General features: G+C 44.4%; 1 protein-coding gene across 5 annotated transcripts in view; it reads right to left on the bottom strand.

Annotated features, from left to right (window-relative positions):
- The window catches only part of HDAC7 (histone deacetylase 7), a 201146-nt gene that overhangs the window by 6347 nt on the left and 167091 nt on the right, over positions 1-27708 (bottom strand). For all 5 annotated transcript variants that reach the window (XM_088137920.1, XM_088137919.1, XM_088137918.1 and 2 more), the window contains 12 exons: positions 27072-27269; positions 25619-25850; positions 22357-22490; positions 19582-19702; positions 17969-18018; positions 15353-15460; positions 12183-12238; positions 10484-10571; positions 9951-10070; positions 6168-6265; positions 2672-2790; positions 1912-2045 (listed from right to left, as the gene is read on the bottom strand). In XM_088137920.1, coding sequence (XP_087994046.1) covers positions 1912-2045; positions 2672-2790; positions 6168-6265; positions 9951-10070; positions 10484-10571; positions 12183-12238; positions 15353-15460; positions 17969-18018; positions 19582-19702; positions 22357-22490; positions 25619-25850; positions 27072-27269 — 1458 coding nt within the window. The remainder of the gene's footprint in view (positions 1-1911; positions 2046-2671; positions 2791-6167; positions 6266-9950; positions 10071-10483; positions 10572-12182; positions 12239-15352; positions 15461-17968; positions 18019-19581; positions 19703-22356; positions 22491-25618; positions 25851-27071; positions 27270-27708) is intronic.

Genomic DNA, 27708 nt, shown 5'->3' with positions numbered 1-27708 from the left:
CCCCCAGACAAAGCTGCTATGTGGTTTGGGGGTCCTCCTGGACTTGCAGCTCCTGCTCAAGGAGAAGGTGGCAGCTGTGGCTAGGTGGGCCTTTGCACAGATCTACCTTGTGCACTCACTCCTGGACCAGAAGGACTTCCTCTTGTTCACTCATGCCCTGGTCACTTCTTGGCTGGATTACTGGAACATGCTCTACATGGAGCTGCCCTTGAAGACCATCCAGAAATTACAACTGGTCCAGAATCTGGTGGTACATGCAGTTTCTAGGTGCTCCACGGTTGCCTATATTACATCGCTGCTGTGTGAGCAGCACTAGTTTCCATTTTTTTCCCCCAGGTGCAATTCAAGGTGCTGGTTATCAACTTTAAAGTCCTAAATGGCACAGGGCCAGGTAATATGCGGGACTGCCTTTCCCTGTTCTACCCAGTGAGATAGGGTGGGAGTGTCTAGGTCCCTTCCCTTAAATGTTGTCATCTGGCAGGATCTAGAAAGCATGTCTTCTCCACAGCTGCCAATGTCCTGTGGAACCCCTTTTCCCCAGAGATCGGGAAGACCCCTACTTAGAAGGCCTTGAATAGCCCGCTCTTCCCACAAGTGTTGGAACAGAATGAAGTTGGAGCCCAGCAAAGTGGAACGCTGATGTGTAGGAGAGTGTTGTCCCAGGGTCCCAGAAGTTTTTTTTTTAAATTTTGGATGTTTGGTTTTTTTAAAAATATTTTTGTTTTGTGAACTGACAGGGATGTGGTTCATAATATGGGCAGCTGTGGACGTCTTTTAAGTAAACTATTAAAATGTTTTCTTGCTGGTGGTCTTCCATTTTGTACATTTTTCACATAATGGTTATTTTGACCACCAAAGGGACCCTGAGAATGAAGGAATGAATGAATGCATATATTTATAATTGTAATAAGGTGAGTCAAAGCAAGTATCTAGGGCAGTGTTGTCCAAACTTGGCCACTTTAAGATGAGTGGACTTCAACTCCCAGAATTCATGGCTGGCTGGGGAATTCTGGGAGTTGAAGTCCACTCATCTTAAAGTGGCCAAGTTTGGACAACACTGATCTAGGGGATCTGAAGGACATTCTTCAGCACAGTACCTGCTGGGGCATAACGATGGGAGAAGGCTATCTGCCTGAGGGTCCTTTCTGTGAGCACCCCAAAGCATCCAGTTACATGGCCCTCACAGAAACATAATGCTGGTCTCGAAAACGCTGGGGCTCTTATATTTCTAATGTTCCATTTCCAACCCTGAAAGTTGATGGGTGGCCTTGGGCAATCCCCTCTCTCAACCTAAGCTGTGTCAGAGTATCACTGGGAAGATAGGGTGGAATGGGAAAATATCCATATCTTGCCCTAAATTCCATGGAGATTATCAGAAAAATCTGGAGATCTGGATAGGATGCTTATATGATATTAGCATTTGCTTCCCTTTTTCGGAGGTATTAGAGATTTTATCCAGCATCTTTCAAGTAAGGCAAACATTCCTTTGTGAGAGAAAGATTAATAGGTGTTTCAAGAGTCACCGGAATTATGGAATATCCCATCTGAGGCCCATTAGTCCATTCTGTCTGGGCATTTTGATGTTCTCCTGAGCCTTGCTTTCTGCTCCCTCATACTTCTGCTGTGGTTTAATTTCTCTCCTGCCTTTTGTGATCTTTACATCCAGTTGCACTTTCTGAGTCTGACTCTTTTCAATTGCGTGATTGGCCGATCTTTATCTGCAGTGTTTAGAGCTCTACACAAGGCAACAGCTGTAGTCGCTCCATAGGGAAAAGCCAGCCTTCTGCACATCCTCAGGTGCACTCTTTTCATTCTGCCTAGCAGAAAGCTAGTGCTGAAAACCATTCCTGAGAAGTTCAGCTCTGGATCCTCCCAACTCCCAACTCTCCATTTAGCAGGGGCTCCACTCACCTCATTACCCAGCAGAGCAGACACACAGGCCTCTGAGGCATCACAAATGGCAGTCAGGTCATGGCCTCCTTCCAGGGCTAGAACAAGGGCCCCACCAGCCACATTCATCAGCTGCCTGGTCATATAACCAAAACCTGCAGGGGAAGCCAAAAGAAACCTGGAAATCAACCCTCTTTGGTAGGGCTCTCCCTACCAAAGCATTTCAGTACAAGCCCTTCCCGACTGAGACTGAGGGCATCTTTTCCCCCAAAAGGAGCAGAACAGAACCCTTTCATGGCTCTCTCGTCATTTAATTCTGCTCTCACCAAACCTTCTAACTTCCTAAAGCCCTCTCCACATCCTTTCTCCTGCCAGAGGTGTTCTACACACTCAAGGGAGGATTCTATTTTGCATTTGTTCTGCATCTGCAAAGAGCAGGCTGTGGAGCACACCCTATAACTAGAGATTACACCGGAAGGCCTGCACACACAACCTGGCTGCCTCCTTTCTGTCATGATTGTTTTCCTTTCACGTGCTTCCAAGGAATCATGAGACAGGGCTTGAAGAAAACCATTATGTGCTAAGATGTGCTCTCCAGTGCATTCCCTCTTTAACGACCATTCAACCAGCTGTCCAGGTATTGCCCGTGCAGAGGCCACAGAATCTGTAGACAATAGCTGGGCAGATGTTCCCTCTGGACAAAGAGCAAACTGCTCATGCTCACATCAGAGTGGCCACTGCTCTTCCTGGTTAACTGCCCCCCACCCTGAAGGCCTCTTACATTTGGCTGAGACTTTGTAACCCCCCAGTGGAGGAGGATGGCCATCAGCTGCGTCAAAGCCCGCAGATACCAGCACCACATCCGGCGAGAACTCCTGGGCAATGGGCATCACCACCGTCCTGCAGAGGAGGAGGAAACACAGATTAAATCAGGATGCTTAGCATCAATGACTCTGCAGACTCCCGGATGCTTCAGACTTTTATTCACAGCATAAAGCATTGCCTCGCTTAGGGACGATGATGGGCCAGGATGGGGTATGATTAAAAAAAAAAAAAAAAAGGCAATAATCCTACACGTGCATTTTTCCATTTGTATGAGTTTTGCAACTTTGTGAGATGTCTTTTATTATTTGATATTTTTTTAAAAAAACACTCCAATAATTCATTTCAATTATACATGTGAATGGGCAAGAAGTTATGCCATTAGGGTTGGCAAGAGGGGGCCCATAGATGCCACAATATTATACTAAATAATTTAGAAAACCATTAAAATCATGTGGGATCATGAAATCTCATGAGGTCTGCATTGACATTGAGCTCAACAAATCTGGATTTGGCCACTGCCTGGATGGAAGAGAGGCCACCACGAGAGAATCCCCACCAACTGGCCCCCCCAATTCATCACACTTCCTTCAGGGGGACATAAATGTAATATTTTTTTTAAAAAATGGGACACCAAAATATGACTCTCCAACCACATACGATGCTGAGCCACATACAGTTTTCCCTCAGGGAGGCACTTTTTAAAAATCGTTCATACCAAATGCATTCTTGAGGGTTGAATCTGTCTTGGAGAATCAGTGCTCTGTGTGTGTGTGTGTGTGTGTGTGTGTGTGTGTCTTAACCCTCTCCCTCCAGCATTTTTCCATTTTCCTCTTCAGCATTTTTTCCATTAATAATCACACAAACAATTTTTCTCAAGTGGAAGACAGACAGCATTTTTAGCAGCAAAACAAAAAACAACAAAAAAAGAAAACAACTGGCAGAGGAAAGGTATAAAACCTCCCCCTACCCCACCCCTGATGGCATTTAGTTTTTAAATATCCAAACAAAAACAAGAACCAAAGCCAAATGAATGAAAAGAACTTTGGTGAGAGGGAAAACTTAATGCAACTCAGCATGACAGGTGCCTTGACCAACGTCCACCACTCTCTCCTTCTGGATTGTGGTATCAAGCAAGCATAGCTGGTAGAATTTCAGGCTCATTGATTCAAGATCTACAAAACTGCTACTTCCTCCTGTGCCGCCTCCCTGCCTCCAAGAAAAACAGAGATTTTCTAAGAGCAGACTTCAGATCAGTATCTCTCTTCCCTGGGCTACTTTTCAGCCTCTGTAACTGGTCTGAGTTTGAAAGCAGCCCCATGCTCTTCCAAGGAAGGCCATCATCCAGCCCTCCTTGTGAAACAATGGAAGTTTAGACAGCTTGGAGCAGGTCCCAGCAAAGTCAAGGAGGAAGCTGGCTTGGATTTGAGCTCCTCCTTCGACGCACCGCTGTGCAAGCCATTCCCAGACCTTATATACAGAGAGCCTGACAGGCCTTCCATCTTGCCCACTGGGACAGAAGAGAATCTCATCCATCGGCTAGATCACACTTGGCAAGCAACTCAAAGAGACGCAGAGCCTGGGAGCTGCATTTCTGTGTGCAGCAAGAGAGGGGTATGTGGGGTAGGGGAAAGAAACTATTTATAGAGCCCTTTTAAGTGCAATCAAAGCACATGTGCTGGGCAGCTGTGGGAGGGTGGCCTTTTGCCAGAGCCGAAGCTTGGCACAGTTAGGCCTTGCAATTCAAAACTGGGATTTGGCCAAGTGCTGTGGGTCTCGTTCATCGGGCCGGAGAGGCTAGCTCTGACCATATGGCACACCCAAGCTCTATAAACTCCTGGTTGTGTGGTTTTGGGGGTATAGGAGGCCCACCAGCACATAGCTCCTTTGCATGCTACAGAGTGATGGTGCAGCATAGAAACTCAAAAGGCCAAAGAGGTGTGGCACTATTTGTGGGAATTGTTCTTTTAAAGCAAAGGTGGGCAACTTGCAGCCCCAGGGCCTCATGCAGCCCTCAAGCGCTCTTTCTGTAGCCTCCCAGCTGCTTTGACTATGATAGCTACAACCTAAAGGCAGTTTCCAAACTTGAGACAGAAGCCCTAAAATAGGCAAGTCAACAATTAAATAACATTTCCCTTGGATGGGTTGTAGATCCATATTGCTTTCCTACATTATTTGTAGCACCATACAATTGCTAATTGCAATTCAGACTGCACACATGACATCTAATTTTGGCTTTAGGAGACTCAACTAAGAATCACCAAGTCCACAATTTTGTTTCTGCCCTTCAGTTACTCAGCAGCCACTGCCTCCTACCTCAGGCTTCTCAGCAACAGGGGGACCACAACACTGACCTACTTTACAGGATGGTTGCAGAGAAAATAGCAAGATAATGCGTGTAACAGAAAGGTGACTTGCACACTCCAAAAATGCGATGAGTATGTATGTGGGAAGCTCCAGGTCTTCTTAGCAACTGGGACTATGGTGGCATGAGGAAGGAGCCTTAACACAGGCCCCTCCCAGATGTGCCTTCAGTCATTGACTTCACATCCTGGGGAGAAACTGTACTGTAGCAGCTTCTGGGTCACCAAAGAAGGAACAGAGCTGAGTTTGGTCTTTAACATTTTCAGAAGGTCTGGTAGGAGCAGCCAGGACTGTAGGCCAATGGAGTGGGGAGAGGAGATGGAGAAAGTGTGTCAGAGCTACCAGCAGAGGTGTGCGTGCAACTTCTGACAACCCGGGAAAGAAAGATTTACAGCCTGGTCCTATGTTTAATCGTGTTTATTTGGAAGGAATCCCACTGGATTTCATGAGACTGACTTCCAAGTACAAACACTCTTAGGCTTCCTTCCTTGACTCTGAAGTTCTGCCTGCCCCGTCCCCTGCCTTCCCGTCCCACATGAGAACAATCAGCCAAGGAAAACAGGCATGCTTGTAGTCCTTTAGACAATGTTCCTACATGCTACTAAAAGTAAACATATTCCAATAAATCATACTGCCTACTTTGTTCCTCTGTTCTGATCTTTGGTCCTCGGGCAGCAAAGGGTTTGGGTCTTACATCAAACGATAAGCTCAGCTCCAGGATTAGCACGGGAGCTGAGATTTTGTAAGGAGGAACAAAGCACACTTAAATCTGGCCTAAAGTGGAGCGAGCTCGCCAGATGCTTTCCTTGAATTATCCCCAACATGGTGCCAGATGAAACAAGTTGTCATCTCACACATCTGGGGAGCACCAGCTTGGAGAAAGTTGCTCTGCTTGCCTGCTCCTTTCTTCCTGTTCCCCAACCCCCCACTCCACCCAACCGCACCCCACCCCACCCCACCCCAGTCAGGCTAAAATTAAACTGTTCCATCGCAACTAAAATGTTATTCAGAGCAGCCTTTGCGAACATAAGTCAACAGGGCCCTACTGGAAGAACGGGCATTGTGTCCAAGTCTGCAGCGGGAAGGCCTACCGGAAAGCTGCCAAATACTCTGGATCCCCCATGGGGGGATCAAGGCCCCCTGTCCAAGCGACGTTGACGGTGAAGCCCTCTCCAGCCCCGGAGCCCACCTGAAAGAGAAAAACAGGGAGCAAGTTAGGTCCCCACGGCTGAGATGACCACATCTCTGGAGCAACTGAACAGCCTCACTGCAACCATGCTGGGGATCCTGATGTCCAAGATAATTAACCCAAAAGATACCCCAACCCCAACTTTAATATATGTTCAGCACTGGAAAGATGGCCCACACCCAGTAACCGGAAAACAGCAGTTTGCAGATGCTTCCTTAACCCTCCTTATGGTTTCGCTTCTGAGTAATCATATCCCAGTGAATGATCATGTGCACTGAACATTTAATTTTTTTCTTTTTTGGGGGGTGGGGGTGGGAGGCATTATTTGGAACCCACAATTTCTTAGGGCACAAGAAACTAGAAAGGAAGCCCGAGTACTGCATTTTTCTATGATAAGAAATCAGATTTCACATCTCTAACTACTGAGATTTTTTTTTCCCAACACATCCACAAATCTCTTAGAATTAAATGACCACTTCTTTGGGGATTCTTTCTCTGCAATAAAGCATTTATTTACTGCATTCTCAAAAACAACAACAACTGGGGGGTAGTCAAGGCAAACATCCTCCATCACCCCCAGAAAAGGACACATACATTTTTTCCAATCATAAGGATGAACATTTTTCTATTATAAATTTAACCTGGCTACTTCCCATACTGCATGAGACTACAGAATCAATTCCAAAGTTCACATCCAAATGTCATTTCAGGAAACAATGTCCTAGGCAATGTCAATATTAATTTTTGCCACCCAAAACTTTTCCAATTAAAGAGGGGCTGAAAGTTATGTACAGAAGAATTTTCAAATCAAAGAAATGCATGATAAAAAAGTACCTGCAATGGCAAGGAGCAGAGGGAGATCTGGGATTATACAGACAAAGATGTGACCTCATGAGTCTCTAGTAAGAACTGCAGTGTCACCTCTGAAAAAGACCTGCTTGTTTGTTTTTCTGATTCTTTTTTCATCTTTTTCCCCCCAAAACAAGCTGTAATCTTCTCCAAAGATGAAGTCTGTGATGAGGCTTCCCCAGAGAATTCCAGGAAAGGGGAAAGGATTGTCTGAGATTGCTTTTAACAGCCTCATGGTTTATTCAGGTAAAATACACCGCTGCCTGAGGACACACCCACATTTGGTGTGTGGTAGAGCTGTGCAGTACTTCAGAATTAATTCAGAGAAGGTGGTTCACTTGCCTGCAACTCTTTAAAACAGCCATGTTCCCCCCCAAGATCACAGAACTGTTCTCTTAAGTTGCCTTATGAGCCTGTGAAAAGACATAGCTGCTTTAAACAGTTTAAAAAGACACAGTTGCAGGCAGGTGCTAAATTGGTGATCCTGCATGAACTGAAGAACTGTTTCTGCATCATTTCTGGAGTGCTGTATAGCCTTACTGTACATCAAACACACAGTATCCTTTGGGAATCAAATCCCAAGTACTACATAATGCAGTATCTATACTGTCCTAATGTACAATACAGGCAACAGCAGCTTAACAAAATATTCATGTGCAGTGTTACACTTAAAATTGCTTGCAAAGGAAGAATGTTCTGTAGTTTTTTGTGCAGAAGTACACTGACCTTTCTCTTTTTCTCTCCTACAAAGAAGAAAGTCCAGTTTTCTAAAATTTGGGGGAGGGGGGAGGCTAGGTTTCCTCTAAGCTTGTATGACATCACAGAAATGTTGGGGACTGCTTGTAAATGGTTATTAACCTCTTATGGCACGCTTGGTCATTCCAAAGACAAGCCCGTGGCCAATGCATGCCCCAGCATCCAATGTTTTATTCCCATTAAGACAAGGCATGAATGCAACACAGAACAGGCAAACTTATACATGCGAAATATAGCTCTGTTAACTTTTTGAGTAGTAGGCTTCTGACCTAGACAAAGGCCTGGTTTACTCCAAGAGAAAACTCTGTCGCCTTCCTCATTTTGGGGATACAATCCAGAACCTGGCTGGCTTTGTGTGTGAAAGGAAAGAGGGAACAGTGGCATTTTCCATGAGGAGGAGGAGGGGGGAAATGAAGAAAATGGATGGGGTGGGAGGAAATCCTCCTTGAAGGGCAAGCAAGTGCCCTTCCAAATCACACCACGTCTGCTAGCTGGGCAAGAAAAAGACAAGAAAAGAGAAAGGGTTGAGAATTCTGTGGCAGCCCTCCATTGGGGCAGGGTTACACCATCAAAACTGACAGTGTGTCTGATGAAGGAGGGGGAAACAGCTCATAAAGGGGGTGGTGGGGAGGGGGAAGCCTTGAGTGATATGCCACAGTCTCCCAGGGATTTGTGCGGCATCATAAACAATGCTTCAGCCCCTTTGATATCTCCTGCTTGGAGGGAGAGATGAGAACCAGATGGGGGCCAACTCCAGTCCTGGCCACTCTCAGCACTAAGCCCTTTTGAAAGCAGGTTGTAAAGCATGATAGATTTGAAATGCCAAAGAACTCCAGTCGATTCTCCCTCCCCACACCCTCAGCTGGGGCAAACTTCACCATCTTCTTAGAGCTGGAAATGTTCAGCTGTAGCTTAATGAGGTTCTCCAGAGAACCTTCTTGTTCCTCAAGTGCATTTCATTTCTAATGCCTTAAAAAAAAAAAAAGAGTTGATGTGGTATGTAAATGCCAGAAACTATTGCTGTTTAAATTCCAATGAATTTCCAAGGGCCCATCTATATTCTCTGAGCTGGAGCCAACAAAGTCTCCCATATGGATGGGCTGAGCTGGGGCTCACCAACATTCCAGTTGCTTGGGGAACAAAGCTGATGATCGAGACTCTGAGAGAGCGATGCTTGTCAGCTGAGTTAGAATTAAAACCCTGGGAAGGATGAGTCTGTGGGTAAAATTAAAGAAAAACTAGGTGGGCAGAGGTCCAAGAGACCTAAAAATCCCAGGAGGAACCTAAAAGTCCCAAAGGCAAGAAAAGCAAAAATACCAACCAGAGACAGAGGAACTTGAAATAACAGGTAGGACATACCAGCTTAGGGATTGTAGATGATAAGGGCAGTAGAGCATAAAGGGGACAGATCTTGTTTCTTAGGAGGGCTCCTGTGCCTTTAAGAAGCCCAGCGGCTTCTGCTATTATGAAAGCATTATGATCTTGCAAACTCAGAGAGGCCTTGAGTGAGGATGCTACAGCCATATATTAATGTGAACTAATCAATTACTTTGTCTAGTTTTGTTTGTATTATGGGTAGTGGTTAAGGGGTTGAATTGCAACTGGGGAGATACAGGTTCAAGTCCCTTTCCAGCATGGAGCTCCCTAGGAGACTTTGGGCCAGTCACTCTCTCTTAGCCCAGCATATCTCACAGAACTTTTACTGGGACAGAATTAGTGAAAATTGCCACATCCACCACCTTGAGCTTTCAGAGATAAGGCCAGGTAGAAATGCAATAAAATAACTTAAAACCAAATGGGAAGAAATAATAATTCTTTTTTTAACAGAAGCGTTTTCCTAACATTTGCATTATCACAATCTTACAGGGATGTGGTTTGGGGCGGCATTCAAAGACATACTCCTGGCACATAACAGTTCCTGATCTAGCAGATAGTTCAAGTGGGTTGAGATATGTTACTAAGTCTGCAAAGGAAAAATTTATCAATCGTCGGATTGTGCTCAAATTTGTGACATTCCTTCTCCCATGTCAATAATATTCTGGTTTGTGGAAACCAAGATATACATTAAACAGGAGATCACCTCATCAGCTGCTCCGCTCCCAGGGAAGAAGTTGCCATTGTCATAACGATGCAAGGAGATGTAGAGGATATTCGGATCTCTGTAGAATACCTGCTGCGTCCCATTACCGTGGTGAACATCCTGAGGGGGAGGAAGTGGAGAGAATATAGGAGGCCTATTAGTTGGCCATTAGCTGCCAGTGCTCTTCTGTTTTACATCCTACTACAGCTTTCCTCCAATGTTGTGCCCTCCAGATGGCCAAATTCACACACAACGTTAAACCCAAGTTAGCAAAACACAATTGCTGGGTTCACATAACATCTTTTGCCCAAGTGCATTAATGTGATTCCATTTTTGCTATGTCTAGTGTACTGGCAAACCCAACTGATGTTAGAATATGACCCTTGTCATTTTCAGTCAACCAACTGGGTAGAGGGGATTATGAGGATTGTAGGTCAGCAGATCAGAGGAGCATTAGTTGGGGATAGTTTTTTTTTCATTTCCTCGAGGATCATAAGAAATTTACTGCCTGACAAGTGAGAAGAGGGACTCACCCAGTCGACAATCAGTATCTTGCCGATTTTCCCTTTTTGTTGGAGCTGCCTGGCTGCAATTGCCACCGAATTGAAGAAACAGAAACCCCTGCCAAGGAACAAGGAGAACGGGAAGCCGGTGAACATCCAAAATAGGCAGTAAATATATTTATGGGACATCTTGCCCACCCCCATACACTCCAGCCACCACTGAGTGATCCAACCTCTTGTTATGCAAAGATGCATCTTACAGTAGGGACAAGTGTGACCCACTTTCTAACACCTGCAGAGACCAAGTGGGCCAGGTGTTAAGCAACAAGGGGGCCACCGGTTGCACTCTTCCTCTTGTGTGCTGCATTTGGGCTTAGCATTACAAGGACGTGTATTTTGGCTGCCTTCTGGTGGAGATGTGCCAAAAACTGAGCTCACGACTCAACTGGAAACATTCTGTAACTGGCCTCTTTCTCCATACCACATTCATTACTTTGCAATGGCAGTATCAGGAAAACCTGTGTGTGGAATGGGCCACCCCTGGTCAGATACTGCAGACAAAGCTTTCAGGTGCATTGCTTTGACTGGAGACCTTTCACAGATTTATTGAAAGCCAGCAACACACCTCTTGATTGCTTCTTATATGAAGACCTAATAAACAACTCATCACCCTGAATGCTACTAGTGAATTCATTCTCAGAGCGTGAACTCTTGGGAAGCCAAAGTGGCCCCAACCATGCATAACGAAGTATCAGCAGGTTCCACAGTATTTTCCAGGAGGAAGTAGGAATCAGTGCTGAAATGCTCAAAGGAGTCCACTGAGAACTGAACCAATACAATGGTGACTGGCTGGAGAATGGAGGAAAAAAATAAATAGAAAGTAATAGACAGGGATGGATGGAATGGGGTAACCTGGAAGAGGGCAAGGCAGGCTGGCCCCTAAGACTTCAAGATCTCAACATTTTGTTACAAGCCTCACTTCCAACTATTTGGACAGTGGCAAGGGATTGTGGGAAGTTTTAGGACAAAACATCTGGAGGATACCAGGCTGCTTCTCTTGGTCTTGATTTCTATCATGGTCCAGAGAATAAATAAATTAAAAAAGGCATGCAGAGACTGGCTAACTTTATTACTTATCTTTTTCTGCCCAGAGGGATGGAGGGGATAAAAACATCAAGATAGGTGTCATAATCATGCAACTGGAGCCCTGCCCTCCCCACCTCTCTTTTTTTTTTTTGGTGCCTTCAAGTCAGTGTTGACTCCTGGCAACTGCCTGGACAAGCCCCTGCAGTTTTCTTGGCAAGATTTTGGAAGTGGTTTGCCCTTGCCTCCTTCCTAGGGCTGAGAGAAATTGACTGGCCCAAGGTCACCCAGTTGGCTTTGTGCCAAAGGGGGGGGCTAGAGCTCCCGGTTTCCCAGTTTCTAGCCTGGTGCCTTCCTGTGTCTTCTTCTTTGTTTGCATCACAAATGGTGGCCTCTAATGGATGGAACTCCGGCCCCTCTTACAACCCTGCTTAATCAGATCTCAGGTATACCCAACATAAGTCCAGTGTTCCTTAAGATGTATCCGTTACAATTTATGACTGCATTCCCTAATCTTCTCAGCCAGCTTGACCACTGTCAAGAACAGACCAAATGCATCTGGGTTCCAGCTGGGGGTGGGATGTCCCAGAGAAAGTGAAACAATTGGAGTGCAGAAGAGAGAGCACACAAAGGAGATTCTCCTTACATTGCTGTGGAGAGATCAGCATGGTGTCCTGGAGGTCGTACGACAGCGAAGCCGTTCTGTAAGACATTGTTTTTTTAAAGAAACAAAGCAGCACAGTTAATACTGTTGTCACGATCAGCATGTAGAGGACTTAAAATAACTGTTTCACAGAAATGGAGAAAGCAGCATTAACTGGATCAGTCATTGTAAGGGGGGTGGGATTAAGCTATATTTGTTCGAATCATATCTCAGTTTATTTGTCTGAAAGGTGAGTAATAGGATGTTTCCGTTACTGGCTTGTTCTTCTGTTTGGATTTTTTCATCCCTTAACTGGATTTTCTTTTTAAGATGTGGTTATATCACTTCCTGTGCTGAGGCTGTATTTTATGGGCCTAATGTAGTCAGAGTACTCCTTTTTCTATTAATGGCAGAAAGATCTACTGATTTTGACAATCGCTTTGTCAAATGCTCAGAGTGGGCTTTGGCTTACAAAAGCATTTACTATGATCCAGTGGTCAGCCTTGTTTAGAGATCATATGATATGTGACTGCTCCTCTGTTTAAATTCCACTCATTTCAGTAGGAAAAATGTAAGCATATTTCTAGTGAAACCAATGGGTCATGGAAGTGCTTAATTGTGGTTGGATCACCATCATCTTATCTATTGGAAAGGCATGACAATTCAATGCTTTCTGTTTTGAAATGTTCACAGTGTAAACCATGAATGTTCAAATATTTTTTTCAAGCAATATTTCAAATGTGCTAGATTGAGTGCTGTGTGTTTGTTCAATGGGATTTTCTTCTCCTATACTCTTTTCTGCAACCTTCCCCACATAAAGGTAGTTCTTATTTAGCAACCACAATTGGGACTGGCAACTTGGTCATTAAGCAAAGCGGCTGCTAAGTGAAACGCTGACTGTGCTTATGATCTTACTTCAGCCTTCCTCTGCTTTACAGATTTGCGAAGGTTGTAAGTGCAAGGTTTGGTCATAAAGTTACTTTTTCATCACTGTCATAACTGCAAACTGTTGCTAAATGAGGCAGTCACTGAACAAGGACTACCTGTCCCCCTAAAATCCAGAGAAGTTTTTAAGGTATTAAGGAACCTGGGGGGGGGAGTGAGAATAGCCCCTCCCTGTTTAGATGACAGAAACCACTCAATTAATTGACAAATATATGTGAATTCCACACATTACTACAACTATAAGGACTAGTAATAACAATATGGTTAGATTAAATGTTTAAGATATGGAAAAAAAAGTTTAGTTTAAATCCAGGGCAAGAAACATACATTTAGTTCCCAAAGAAAGCAGTGTGAAAAATTAAACAAGATTAATTTAAGTCCCACTGTTTTCCTCAGGACATAAGAGCAACTAGCTTGCTTGGCATTCAACCATTAATTGGTAATGCAGCTAAGATAATGTTAAGGTTTTTTCACATCACCTATTTTTTTTTCCTCATTTATGATTTTCTCTTTAATAGTTATTAAATTTCTCATCTTTTGGCTCAATGCGCTTGACACAATTTAAAGTTGTATTATTATGCATACCTCTCTTTAAGCTTAAGGCACTTTTCAAAAACAGTAAAAACCCAACTGTGCCCCACTCCACTAAACTATATAGCCAAAGAAACTGACAACAATCTGTATTTTTAAAAGCTGCTATGTTCAGATAGATGAAAATAGCAGCCCTTTGCAAATATAATAAAAAGTGTCCTCTTTTCAGCAATATTTTGCCCTCGAAGAGACAAAATACGATCAGTCCTGCAAAGTGAGAACAATTGAGCTGTTTCGTAGGAGCCTTTATTTTATTACTTTTAATTAAAACAGCTTTGTTTACGCTCAGTGATGTCATCACTAGTCAGATCTGATCAGCTACACAGCCCCATGACATCATCACAATCATTTCCTGATTGGATGGAATTCCTCTATGAAGAAGGAAACAATTACATCAAAGAAAAGGATGAGAATAAAAACTGCTGAAAACAGGTCTGAAGAAGGTGACCAGTAATGTCTGAGCAGGTGGGGCTGAGTATTTCCTCCTCTCAAAAAAATGTTCAGCCTGACAACTGAAGTGGGTAAACATTCAATTAAAACTCATTCCCCAGTTCAGCTGCCAAATGCCTGTGAACATAATTGAGCATTTGTTCCCTTGAAAACCCAACAACAAAGACCGTTGCTACACCTCCCTGAAGCTGTTGCCAAAGCCTTGGAGCCACCACAGAAGGTCCTTCTGCTTAACCAGCTGCAGTTGTGATTTCATTGGAGGATCTAATTTTGAGCAAGTTTTTAACAGAAAATGACATTAATCAGAAGAGGACTAGAAACACCTGCTCTCTCTTCAGATATATGTGCAACTGTTCTGTGCTGTAACGACTTCAAATCAGTTTGGGGCTGGGGGAGGACTCTGATTATCCTTGTCAGAACCATCAATGGAAATCATATTTATTTCCACACACCAGCTCAACTTTTGCAGGCTTTATCCATATTCTGTCTTTATTCAGTCTTTTGGAACGCCCAGCAAGGATGATGATGATGTGTACGTGAGGATAGGAGAAGTGGGGATTTTTAATCCCATGCCCAACATCAATTGAAGGCCCTGCTGAGATACCAGCAGTTGCCCCACAAGGCCGGGTGTGGATGTAGTCCACCCAAGCTTTGAAACCAGAAATAGAGTTGATGGAAAACAACCCTGAAGGAGAGAGCCAGTTTGGTGTAGTTGTTAATGCACCAGGCTAGAAACCGGGAGACTGTGAGTTCTAGTCCTGCCTTAGGCATGAAGCCAGCTGGGTGACCTTGGGCCAGTCCCTTTCTCTCAGCCCTGGGAAGCAGGCAAGGGCAAACCACTTCCAAAACCTTGCCAAGAAAACTGCAGGGACTGGCCCAGGCAGTTGCCAGGAGTCAACACTGACTTGAAGGCACCAAAAAATCAAAACAAAACCAAAACCAACCAACCAACCAAAAAACCCCCCAATCCTTGAAAGGGGAGAGGAGATCCACAGAGAAGAGAATGGACAGATCTGCAGGGGCAGATGATGTAGCTCCCTTTCATATGCACATTATCTCTACAAAAACATGTTTTGGAAACCCCTGTGTGACAATCACATGCTATTTTGCTTGGAGTGTCTTAGAAATCCTCAAGTTGTTTGGGGGCGGGGCATATCCCTGTCCATCTTGCTGTCCCAGCCTCTTACCTTAAGCTGCCGACTGGCCACTTTGAAGGCCAGCTCCGTCACACTGCCAGCTGCCCACCGTGCAGCGTTGCTGGAGTGCAGCTCATTCCAAATGGTGTCACTGTCCACCTGGACCCAGCAGGAGACAAAGACGAGGTTAATCTATGCTGCATTTGGAACGGGCCCTGTGGTTACATTTCTACACACAGCAACAGATAAGCCCGCGATATCGACTAGAGGTATATGCACACACACACGCATATAGCCCCCACTGGATGGGGCAGAACAGAGCCAGTGGGAAAGCTGCCAGACACATCACTAGCTTTGGACCAAGGAGACTTGTCTTCAGACAGCAGCTCTTCCCAGGACTCTCTGATCAAATCAACTTTCCAGTCCATCTCTATGAAATGGACATCCTCTCTTTGAGGGCAAATCAGGATGGTGCAGCCCTTGGCATGCAACAAGTGCCAGTTCATGAACAACAACAACAGTCTGGCTAGACAGCAACCCCATCCCCAATTCTTCATCTTTGCTGGGCTCCCACAGGTTCCACTGACACCAACATGCAGGACAGCTTTCCCAATGCATTCCCCCTCTAGAGTTGCAAAAGTTGGGGGCAGGAAGAACCCATTCTTTTTACCTTCTTGATTCTATTTGATTTTTTTTTTCAAAAACAAACATCTTGGTTTGATCAGGATCACGTCATCGGCAAAGTAAGAGCCGGAAAACCTCAGAGATTCTCTTCTGATCAACTCCATGTGTGAGCAGGGCCTGCCTTCTGCCTTAGTGCTCCAGGCGCGCACTCCCTCTCCCTCTCTTTCTCTCCGGGTGCAAGGGAGGGGGAAGAGAGGATCCAAGCCCCGTCAGTAAGGACAAAGGAAGGGGAAAGAAAGAAGGAACAGAGAGCAAGAGAAAGGGAGCAAAAGGTTAAGAGAAGGAGAAGAGGGATGGTCGGGGAGGCAGCATCCTGGAAAAAAGAGAGTGAGAAAAAAAAAGAAGGCACGCAAGAAGGCGATGAACGAAAGTGAACGTGGCAGAGAGCCCAGAGGGAGGGACATGAGAGACAGAGAGAAGGAGGGGCCAGGGAGATTTTCTCCAACCTAACCCTATTCCCCCAACCCTTCTTAGGAATACTTCTAAACAAGGCTGGGTCTGAACATCAGAATGGAAGTGGGAAAAGAAATGGAAGGTGGTGCAGTGGGCCATCATCATTCCAGCAGCACAGAGCACTATTCTTGCTAATGGAGAAAGCCAAGGTCTGGGCTATACCATTGGACTGTAGGCAGAGCTCACTGGGTGAAAGGCTCTTCACACAAAATCTATTCAATGCTGAAAATCGTGTGTTACGGAAAAGTCTAGCCAAGAACTCTTAGCATCTAGTTTATTATGACAAGAATTAGTGTCAGTGGCATAAGTGGCCCCTTCAAACTCTATGATTGTATGTAAGTTCTTATTTGCCCAAATACAGATCAATCACTTTTGCATGAACTAGACATGGAGGACAGTGGATGGCTGGAGAAAAGGACACACTGAAGAAAGGTGAAAAAACAAGGGACCTTATGTGGTGGTTTGCTGGTATGTGTGTGTATTTGACTAAGATTCCTCCCAAACATTGAGCTGAATCCATTAGCCATCACATGCTATGTGATATGACAGCCAGATCTTGTCCTAACTACACAGAGAACCCTGGTGGGTTTCACACACGACCCAATGACTTCACAATAACCTAGAGAACAGTATGGCAAGTTTGGTAGAGACAACTGGAGCCCTCCAGATGAGTTGGCCTTCAAACAGCCTCTGTCTAATTCACCTATTTGAATGTTGGGATAGCACATTTAGAGGTCCATGGTACCTCTTCTCTGACCAAAGGGCTTATTGGAACCTCCCTTGCCCATCAACAGAAGTTGCCAAGGTACTGTTCCAGTCTAGGAATATTTTGACCTTAACATTCTGAAATTGAGCAAGTGGGTGGGATTGTTTACTGGAATCCCTATTCCAGTTTCTTGGGGCACCTTTGATTTACCAAAGCTCCCAGATGAGAGAGAATTGAATAGCATGTTGGGGGAAGCAGCAATCCTGCTATGGAAGCGACAGGCACAAATCTTTTCCTTTTGGCTTGTTCATTTAATCCTCAGAGAGCCCCCTTCACAAGACAATTTGGAGAAAAAGCATACAGGCAGCCCTCAACCACCCAGGGACCAGACTGGAAAGTCCGGAAAGGGCGTGGCTGAAAAACCATTAAGAAAAGATAGAGGAGGGCACTGCTTGACCCCCACAGCCTGAGTGAAAAAGAAGTGGCTAGAAAGGACACTCCACCCTCTGACTGAGGTCAAATGAATCCCGGGTTTGCCTCAACTTCTGATCCATACCCTAAACTCGCATGCAGTGCACTCTCTAAGCTCGTTTTAGATGCCAGGCTGTGCCAGTTAGCAACAGGCAGACCGATCGTCTGCAATTCTTTTTGTGCCTAAAACTTTCCAACTCTCTCCCCTCCACCCCTGTGCATTCCAGTCCTCTGTTTCCTGGAAATCCAGGGCACAAGCCAACTTCAGACTGAAGGGCCTGTAGTGATGGGAAACAAGGTTTGAGAAGGAATCTTTGGTGGAAACCATCCCGCCTGCTGGAGAAGATGCTTACCCCAAGTCCACCACAGGGCAGCATGACAAACATTCGCTGGGATAGGATTCCTGCAAGAAAGTAAGAGAAGGCAAGTGGGGTGTAATCAAGTATATGGGAGTCAGACATTTAGTGTGCCACAGCACTACACAGAAACCATCTGAAAAAGGGGAGAATACATTCAAAGGAACTCTAGGAATGTTAGTTCTGTGAAGAGGCAAGTTTGAGAACACTTTGTATCTTCATCAAGGTAGAGTTCTTAGAGTTAAGCTATTTCAGATGAATTGGTCTCACAACATATCATACAGACGCTCTTCCTACTTTGGGGGAGAGTAGAAATAGGCAAACACCATGTTTGTGCACACATTTATGGACAGATACATGCATGCATATAGGAAGGTAGGGTAAATCTGGAACAGAAAGTTTCTGCGTGTAGTTTAAAGGTTATTTTGGACATATGAAGATCAGAGAGAGAGAGAGAGAAAGAGAGAGAGAGAGAGATGGGGGCCTCTCAATTAATCTATCATTAATTTAAAATATTTATACATTTCCATTTTTTAAAAACTTTATTAAATTTCAACAGAGTAAAATAGAAAAATAGAAAAAAGAAGGAAAGAGAAAAAGAGAAAAGAGCAGAGAAAAAGTACAAAAGAAAAAAAGTGAGAAAAGAAGAAAGAGATAACTTCTGACTTTCTTTGGTACAGGCATAGATATAAAAAACATTCACCTCTTACTCTAATATTTAAAATTAAAATAATACAAAATAAATCTTTATCAACAAAAAGTATAAGAGAAACTAATGCAAAGTATTTCTGTAATTATAAGATATTGTTCAGTCGTTAAGTCGTGTCTGACTCTTCGCGACCCCATGAACCATATTGCGCCAGGCCTTCCTGTCCTTCACTGCCTCCCTGAGTTTGCTCAGTTTCATGCTCAATTATAAGATATATCAATCATGAAACCCCAAAATTAAAGTTTCATTTCTTTCAGTCTCAAGCAAAAAGTCCAAGAGCAGTTTCCAAATAGAAAAAAAGCCAATGTCTTTTCTTTAATCAAAGGAGTCAATTTCGCAATGTATTTATACGTTTCCTGTCATGTAACAAACACAATCTTCTCATGGGATGCTTGCAAAAGTGACTTTGGGGTTGGGACAGTGTTTTAGACTGTTGGACTGGAACTGGAGAAGTCCTCATTCAAGGGACACCAGAAGATGCTGGCTGACTTGGGGTCAATCACTATATCTCAATCCAATCTACCTCATTGAATTATTTTGAGGATATAAAGGAGAGGTGATCGCCCCCTCCTTCTGCCACTTTGAGCTCCTTAGAAGAAAGGTAGGATATAAATGAAATAAATAAATGAGCAGACAAATGAAACAAGAAGCATGCAGCAAAGGAGAAGGCTCCATTTCACTTGAAACATTTCCCATTTCTTCTCCCTAGCACAACAATGACTGGATCTCAGTCATTTCCCATCTGTTAATCCTGGGAGAGTGTTTATTAGTGGAGTGTATCTGCAAGGGACGCCAACACAGAGACTGCAAAAGGGTTCAAGCAAGTTTTGCTCACACTGTCCTTTTCGGCTCTTCTTGACTTCAGTCCCTGGGTGAAGGGAGACATTACATTGCCTCTTACCTGCCAGTTTCCCATTGTCCAGCTTCAGGCGACTGAGGGGGTTAGTCCCGTACAACAGCACGTGACGCTCAGCATGAACGGACTGCAACTCCTCCAAAGTGGCTTTGCGTCCTCGAAGGCACTAGCAGAAAAACAAGGGTTGGTTTACATCACGAGAACCAGACAACGAAACAGGCTTGTGTAGATATCCCAGGAAGCTGACTGAGATGATAGGGGACTTAATAACGAGGCTCTGAGAAGAAGAAAATATTTCTAGGATTTGGGGCTCGACTTCTCAGCTGCTTGGACTGGCTTCAGAGCCATCTGCAGGCACTCTGGTCTTTCCAGGCATTGAGGCTGTCTCTAGACCATCTCCTTGCCTTGCTTTAAGGGGGAGGCACATTCTGAAAGGAGACAACCATTTAAGGTAGCGAATGCAGGGCTTCTCTGAAGAATGGACAAAGTTAGATCAGATGGCTCTGACTCATGGCACACACGCTCCTAAGAAGTTTTCCCAAATCAGCACAACTGAAACAGGTTGCACACAACCATCATGCCAAAAGGCCTCTCCAAATTGGTCCCACATCCACCCAATGGGCCGATGAAACAATTCTGGGTTTTTTTTTCCTCCCTCTATTTCACCCATCAAGATACTACCATGCTTGGAACAACCTTCTGAATTTGTGGCCTGAGGGGGAAGCACCTTACTGTTGCCTAGGGACATTCCGTCCATTCAACAAAGAATGTGCATAGTCCGCCTAGCCAATCTTTTGGAACAAATGCTAGGAAAAAAGAGGTAATCTACAGCTTACCTTGCAGATACTAAGTAAAATAAGGAAGCAGAGGATAAAGAAAAAAGCCAAATCTCTTGTTTGAGCTATATGGGGATTGAATAGTTTTAAAAGAAACTAACGGTTCTTGAGATGTGCGAATACTTCTGATGAAATGCACATCTGTTGGGCATCTGCAAAACAGGCATCTTCAGAACACCTGGCTAGGGTAGAATTTATGGGTGCTCAATCCATCACATGCTTTTGAATTAACAAGCCATTCTGAGAAACTAATAATTGTTTTATGTGTACATCAGAGGATAAACATTTAACTCTGGAAATATGCATTGTTTTTAAAGCACACCCTTAGTCACTGGCTAGAAACAAGATGATGGGGGAGGGCTGTAAGGAGAGATGTTTGCAAAGAACTGGAATCATGGCTAAGCAGTTGTTGCTTTGGTATGGAAACTTGGGGTATTGTCTTTTAACTGAGGTTAGGTTCCTCCAGAAAAAGGTTCTAAACTTCTCCCCTTCTGACACTTCCAATCTAGTGCTCCCCATATGTACCCGGACTGCAAAACTCAGAATTCCTAGCCAATGTTGCTTCAGGGCACTGCAGTCAAAACCACATGAAGGTGTGTGAAGAAGGTTGTCCTATCTCTGACTTCCCCAACTTTCTTTTTCTGGTGTAACTCCCCTCTTAAATGGATTGGAAGGTGGATACAGGAGAGGATATGAAATTTTTTAAAAACTTAATTTCCAACCTGTTTTATGCATCATCAAGAAAAGCTTCCTTTCCTTTAAACAGGAAAAAGACTGGCTTATGTTTTCCACACTTTCTTGAGAACCTTAGAAACTAGGGCTGCAGAATCCTTACCATCCTCACCAAACTACAATAACCAGATTTTTGGAGGGGTGGGGGTGAGGGAGAGAGGGGTAGAGGAATCAGTTAAACTGGAGGGCAGCCAACTGACCAGAAATGGCCCCCCTCCTATGCCTTTTATAGCAGCCTGATGTGCAAAAATCAACAGTGAAGTTTTTTTTCACACCAGAGAGATAAGTATTACCATCTGTTAATGTCTGCAGATGAAGTACTGTTCTATCTGCAAGTTACAATAGCTCAATAAAAAATTGGCCTATTCAAATATTCATATAATAAACCACCTCTCTCTCTCAGCCCTAGACTGGGAAGTTGAAAAATATCTATCAATCTGCAGTGAAGTGTGAGAGAGATTGCGGTCTGTAACCTTTAGTGAAGAGGTCTTTGTCCTACAGTGAATTGATTTGAGCGGATAATTACACACATGCATGTGCGCACGCACGCACACACACAGACTTAAAACTCCACTGCTACTTGGGACCTTCTAATAAAATTATATGAAATCCCAGGGAAGAGGTAGGTGTATAAACAGTATTTCTCCCATAATCAAATGCAAGGCTCAAAAATTAACTCCTCTTTTGGTTTAATGCTGTGTAGTAATTTAAATATTGCTTCTTTAGCAATCTTTCCTCTATTAAACTGAGGTCTACTGACCTCACTGCTGTTGAATAGCTACTCTGGATTTTCTAATGTTTTAGAAAGTAACAGCACCTCTCTCATCCTATAACAGGAAGGCAATACTGCCACTCCCAGTTGTACTAAAGCTAAAGTTCTGAGAGCATCAAAACCCAATGGGATGCTCTGAAAAACGTGTTTAGATTCAAATATGTTTCTAGCCCATATTGTTGCAGAAATTAACTGAAGCTAAACAACCAGTGGCGTGAGACGCCATTTAGCTCTCTGAAAAACTGTTGCCCAAAACGTATTTCTGTAAACAAAAAAGGCCCACTGTCCCCTCCTTCCGTGCAGAAATGTACATTTAAAAAAAACAAAAAAAACCCAAATTAGCTATCAGTCAAAAGTTATAGAATTACTGAAAAGCCAACACACCCACGTCTTCAGATTCTAGATCTAAAACGGCAGCCGATCGGACTGGGTGAGTAGAGGACTGTTCCGTACTCACATCTGGCCTGCGCTGCCCCCTACCTCGCACTGGTTGCGTAGGCCACGCTCCTGTAGGCGAGACCAGATGCTCTGAATGCGGCCTGCGTGCTCTGGATGGTTGCTGTTGTCTCCACACGAGCACTGATGTTTCAGCATGACAGAATCATACACGATCCCTAAAACGGAAGGACAAGAGGCGTCCGAGTCACTCCCAAAGCATGACTTTTCTGTGGGCTCAGCGAGGCCTGAGAGCTAGTTTGAACCTGGGACCATCTTTCTAGGACAAAGGACAGCCTTTGGAATTGTGACTTTAAAGGTTTGCTACAGGAATAATGGGGGAGGAGAGGTCCCACCCTTGGCCCCTACTATGTGGGGTGGGCAGGGTTCGGTGCTCACCTCCTCTCCTATTTAATATCTGAATGAGGCTGCTGGGTGAGCTCATCCATTGCCACAGCCAACTATACATCTCTGCCCCTGGCGAATTAAGCAATGTTGTGAATGCCTTATCCTGGTGTCTGGAGGCTGTGAAGGTCTGGATGGGGAACAACAGGCTTCAACTGAACCCTGGAAACTCTGAGTGGCTTTGGGTTTTGGGTGCTGCTGCTTCTAGGACTGTGCCATCTTTGGTGCTGGGTGAGGTGGCACTGCCCCAGACAGACCTGGTGAGCAATCTGGGGGTCCTCCTGGACTTGTGACTCCTGCTCAAAGAGCAGATGGCAGCCATGGCTAGGAGGGCCTTTGCACAGCTTTGTGTTGTGTGTCAGTCGCACTCCTTCCTGGATCAGGAGGCTCTACTCAGAGTCACTCATGCCCTAGTCACCTCCAGATTGGATACTGTAATATAATCTACATGGGGCTGCCCTTGAAGAGTATCTGGAAGCTTCAACTGGTACAGACAGTTACGTGTGCTCCTAGAAGAGCACATATTACACCTCTGCTTCGCAAGTTGTGTTAGCTGCCAGTTTGCTTCCAGGTCCAATTCAAGGTGCTGGTTTTGACCTTTAAAGCCTTCATGGCATGGGGCTGGGTTATCTGATGGACCGCCTCTCCCCAGATCAGTCCGTCCCATTAGATCTGGCAGGGAAGGCGTGCAATGGGTTCCATGGGCCAGGGACTTGCATTTGGGTCCCAGGAGATGGGCCTTCTCTGCCGTGGCTCCCTCCTTGTGGCACATTCTCCCCCCGAAGTGAGGCTCGCCCCTTCCCTGCTGTCGTTTAGGAAGCCCCCCAAGACCTGGTTGTGTCATCAGGCCTGGGGGTCTGTGGGAACCGGAGACATTCTCAGATGGCTCCCCTGAGATTGATATTCTGCTCTCTCCGTGAGGTTTGTGTATTTTAAAATTTTTGATAATATTTTCATTTTAATAATTACTTTTTATCCCTTTATAATGACTGTTTTTTAATCTATTTGCTGTTTTATTTAAACGTTGTACGCCATCCAGAGTCACTTTGTGTGAGATGGGTGGCCATCTAAATGTGATAAGTATAAATAAATAAATAATAAATACATAAATAAAAATAAAACTTTTTGCAGATGGACAATTTTTGACTGAAGATTTTTTTTTTCTTAACCCCTTGAGAACATTCCTCTTAAAAGTTCTAGGATATGAATGGGGTGTTATTCGCTGTAATAAAAATAATGATTATGACAATTACATGCATTCTAATATATGAAAGAGGACAGGTTTAGTGTATCTTTCTCTTGATGTTTAAGTCCCTCATGTGCAAAAAAGTTTTGTTTTCTAAAACCTGGGGAAGAATTCACAACATAAAATTCAGACATCCACTTGAATTCTGATGAAATATAATCCAGGGTGGATTATATCACACACAATTTCTGCACTTTAAATGGGGTTTGGTAGACTCCTTACTTCTTTATATTACATATCAAGCTCTAGATTTATAGTTAAATGCTTCATATGGTGTACTTTTCTAGGTGTCACACATTTCAATTTTTAAAAATCAATATAATAAAAAGATAACATCATTCCAATAAAACAGTAGCATCCCAGGCAACATTTCATCAACGGGTATGTACTTGTGTTTCTCAACCGTGGCAACTTTAAGGTGTGTGGATTTCAAGTCCCAGAATTCTGGGACTTGAAATCCACACACCTTAAAGTTGCCAAGGTTGAGAAACATGGGTATATATTGACATAGCCTAAAATACTACACCAATGCAAAATAGAAATAGGCATGCCTTCTATCTGCCTATTAAACATCTGCTCTAAAAGAGACGAAGAAATAGATTTGGCTGAGGCTAATGGATGATGATGGGTGGAATACTGTACTATAAAGTGGGCTTTCCAAGCCCCGTGATCCCTACATTACTTGAGCTCACTCTCTTCCACTCACTCTTGGGGAGGGGAGGGGCTTGTCTTCTCTCAGCATAAATCACGTGACTGCAGCCCCGTACTGAAGTGTCAGATCCATAATGGCTCAAAGTCCTGACAATATGCACTTCCTGATCACTCCCAGGAAGCAGGCAGTCATTTGGGATAGAGGGAACTGGGGAGGGAAGAGAATCTGAGCATGGCCCCAGATCATGTATCACAGGAAGGTGATGGGGAAAAGAACTTCTTTTATTTTTTGTAATTGTGTATAGAGGCTTTTAATTGTATGTTTATTTATTGTTTTTAATGAGCTGTGAGCCGCCCAGAGTCCCCCACTGGGGGGAGATGGGCGGGGACAAATTTAATAAATAAATAAAATAAATAAAAATAATAAGCCATGTTTTAACTATGGTTTTTTGAGCAAACCACAACCAGGTTCACATTATGCCACAAACCATGGTTTGCACACCAATAGCAAGGATCACATGTCACATACAGACGATGGTGTTCCACATCTGATAGAAGAAAGGGATGGGGAAAAGAACTTGCTGGCCACAGTCCCACGTGTATTGTAATGCACAACCCCAAAGGTAAAAACTCCCCTGTAGTCATATGATCACATCCAGTTTTCCTGACAACAATACAGAAGTAGCTTGCCACTCCCTTCTTGCAGGATGTTTTTTCAGTTTCTCAGCCTACCCCATCATCCTTGGATCTCCTGATGGTCTTCCGTCCTAGTACTAATCAGGTCCAACCCAGCTTAACTTTTTGGAGATAAGCCAAGCTCAGTTAAGTGCTACCAACTGCTGCAGTCCAAGACATTTGTCAAAAATGATGGGAAGCATCAGTGTGTATCTCAGGGTACGCCGCCCTGAGTTGTGTGTTGATTGGGGCGGCTGTATAAATGGAATAAATAAGCAAATAAACAAACAACTATCTACAGACACTCAAGGGAAAAACTTGGTATGTTACCTGTGGTGAAACGCGGTTTGATGGACTGCTCTTGCACCGGAAGTGGGATTGCCTTGGAAGACGTGTCCTGGCTAGGTAGGCAGGCGGTGGCCGGGGCGGGTGAGGAGTGAGCTCTGGAGAGGGGCCGGTGGCCTCCCCGTGTCGCTGGGGTCAGCAACGAGTCAGCGGCAGGCTGCCTTCGGAGGAGCTGTTGCTGTTGTATGCGCTGCTGTTGTTCCCAGACGTAATGTGCCTGTGGACAGAATTAAGAGCCAGGTCTCGTGGGGGACTCCTCCTGCCCACCCCGTCCACCAAAATGAAACAGAAGGCTTCCGCGCAGGACTGCTGAGGCCGTGACTTAGCAGCTGCTGCCCTCTAGTGCATTTGGGTGGCAAAGACACAATCCCACATAATTAGATGAGAGAGAGAAAAGAACAGGGAAAAGGGGTGCTCTGCGTTAGGGATCAGAGAAGGCGGCTAGATGTGCTCAGACCTTTCTAGGAAAATCAAAAGGCAATTTTTAAATGGCACAGCCTTTCCTTGCTTTGGGAAAATGCTGTCATCCCTGATCACAGGCCAGGCGTGCTAGGGAATCACAGAGCAGACCCATATTGTAGCCCAAGGTTGACAAAAGCTGCTGGAAGAAGATGTTTTGGGGGGTGTCAATAGAAGCAGCCCAAATCACTCTCTCACAATTGCCTTACTGTTGGGTGCATGAGTGTGTGAGAACGCGAGGGAGATGGAGAGAGATCACCCCCTGGGCAGAAATGATGATGATGAGAGAGGAACAATCTTTGGTATATCTGCTTGGAATTTAGACCCACTACCTTCCTTCTGATTTACATTCCTACTTCTCTAAAGAAATGCATTTAGGACTACAGTTAATAGCAGCGAAACCATATTTTTATTGTAGGGAGGGTGTGCCTGTTATTTGTGAAGGTCTGTTAAACATGACAGTTAAATCTGACAGACAGTTAAATCTGTGAGATGTCATTATGCAAAAGATATAAATGGGCACAAATGACATCATGGGCATTATTCCATCATTGGCATAATCATTACACAAATGATTTGGTTGGAAATCTACTGTTGAATGTGAAATCTGTTACATTACAGGGAACCAAGCCTTCAGTGTAGCTCAAATGGTTGGCTGTTACGTTCAAAGGCATTCCAAGACAACAGATGGAAATGAAAGGAGTGTGGACAGAACATTTTCTTGGGGAAGGAGGGAAATTTAACTCCGTCACAATCATTGTGGTTCAGGAGCAGCCACATCAATGTGCATGTGTGTGCAGACGTAAGAAAATAAAGTACATCTTCCAACAATCATTGTTTCACAGAATTAGGCTCCCAGCCTGCAGGAAGGACAAACTGCAGAATGCCAGAAGCAGGAGCAAAGCAGTCTTGATCTTTGTTAACATTCAGCATGGAAAACTCTGACTGAAGTTCTCTCTTCCCAGTTCCTTTCTAATACCTGATGAAGGACAAGCTCCTCTTGAGGCTGCTGGCCCAACCTGGAGGTCCTCTCTGCTTCCTTGCTGCTGCCTCCTGCTGGGGATGGGTCCCCCTGGCCTTGGGGCTGCTCGCTTGGATCTCCTCCTGCCTCGGCCTCCATGTCTTCGGAAGAGGGGATCTGCTGCAGTCGAGGCTTCTCGCTGGATTTGGCCATGCGCTGTGGAGTGGAGGGGGGTGGTGAAGCGGGGACAGAATCATGAAGGAGCAGGTAAGCTCTGCAAACCAGACTCCCAGTCACCACCCATTATGGACATGCAAATGATTTGCAAGCGACTTCAGGTTCAGCCTACCGTATATACTCACATATAAGCCCACCCTTGAATTTTTAACCAAAGTATCATGAAACATGCGCCACCCACATTTTTGATGGTCTTTTGGTTAAAAATTGGAGGGTCTGCTTATCCGCAGATGGACTTATCTGTGAGTACTACACACGGGAAATATGGGTACTTTTAAAAAAGTACGACCATATATACTTGCAGATAAACCCATCTGCAGATAAGCCAAACCCAATTATTTGGGTGCATTTGGGCACCTAAAATTCTCAGCTTATCTGTGCATATATATGGTATTTTGATTACTGCAAAGCCTTCCAG

The sequence above is a fragment of the Python bivittatus genome, unplaced genomic scaffold (assembly GCF_059951505.1).
Source record: "Python bivittatus isolate LINGU-HERP-01145 unplaced genomic scaffold, Pbiv_v1 ctg000220_np1212, whole genome shotgun sequence".
NCBI classification, from domain to species: domain Eukaryota; kingdom Metazoa; phylum Chordata; class Lepidosauria; order Squamata; family Pythonidae; genus Python; species Python bivittatus.
The sequence above is the reverse complement of the archived record's forward strand: the minus strand, read 5'-3'. Positions and strand labels throughout refer to the sequence as shown.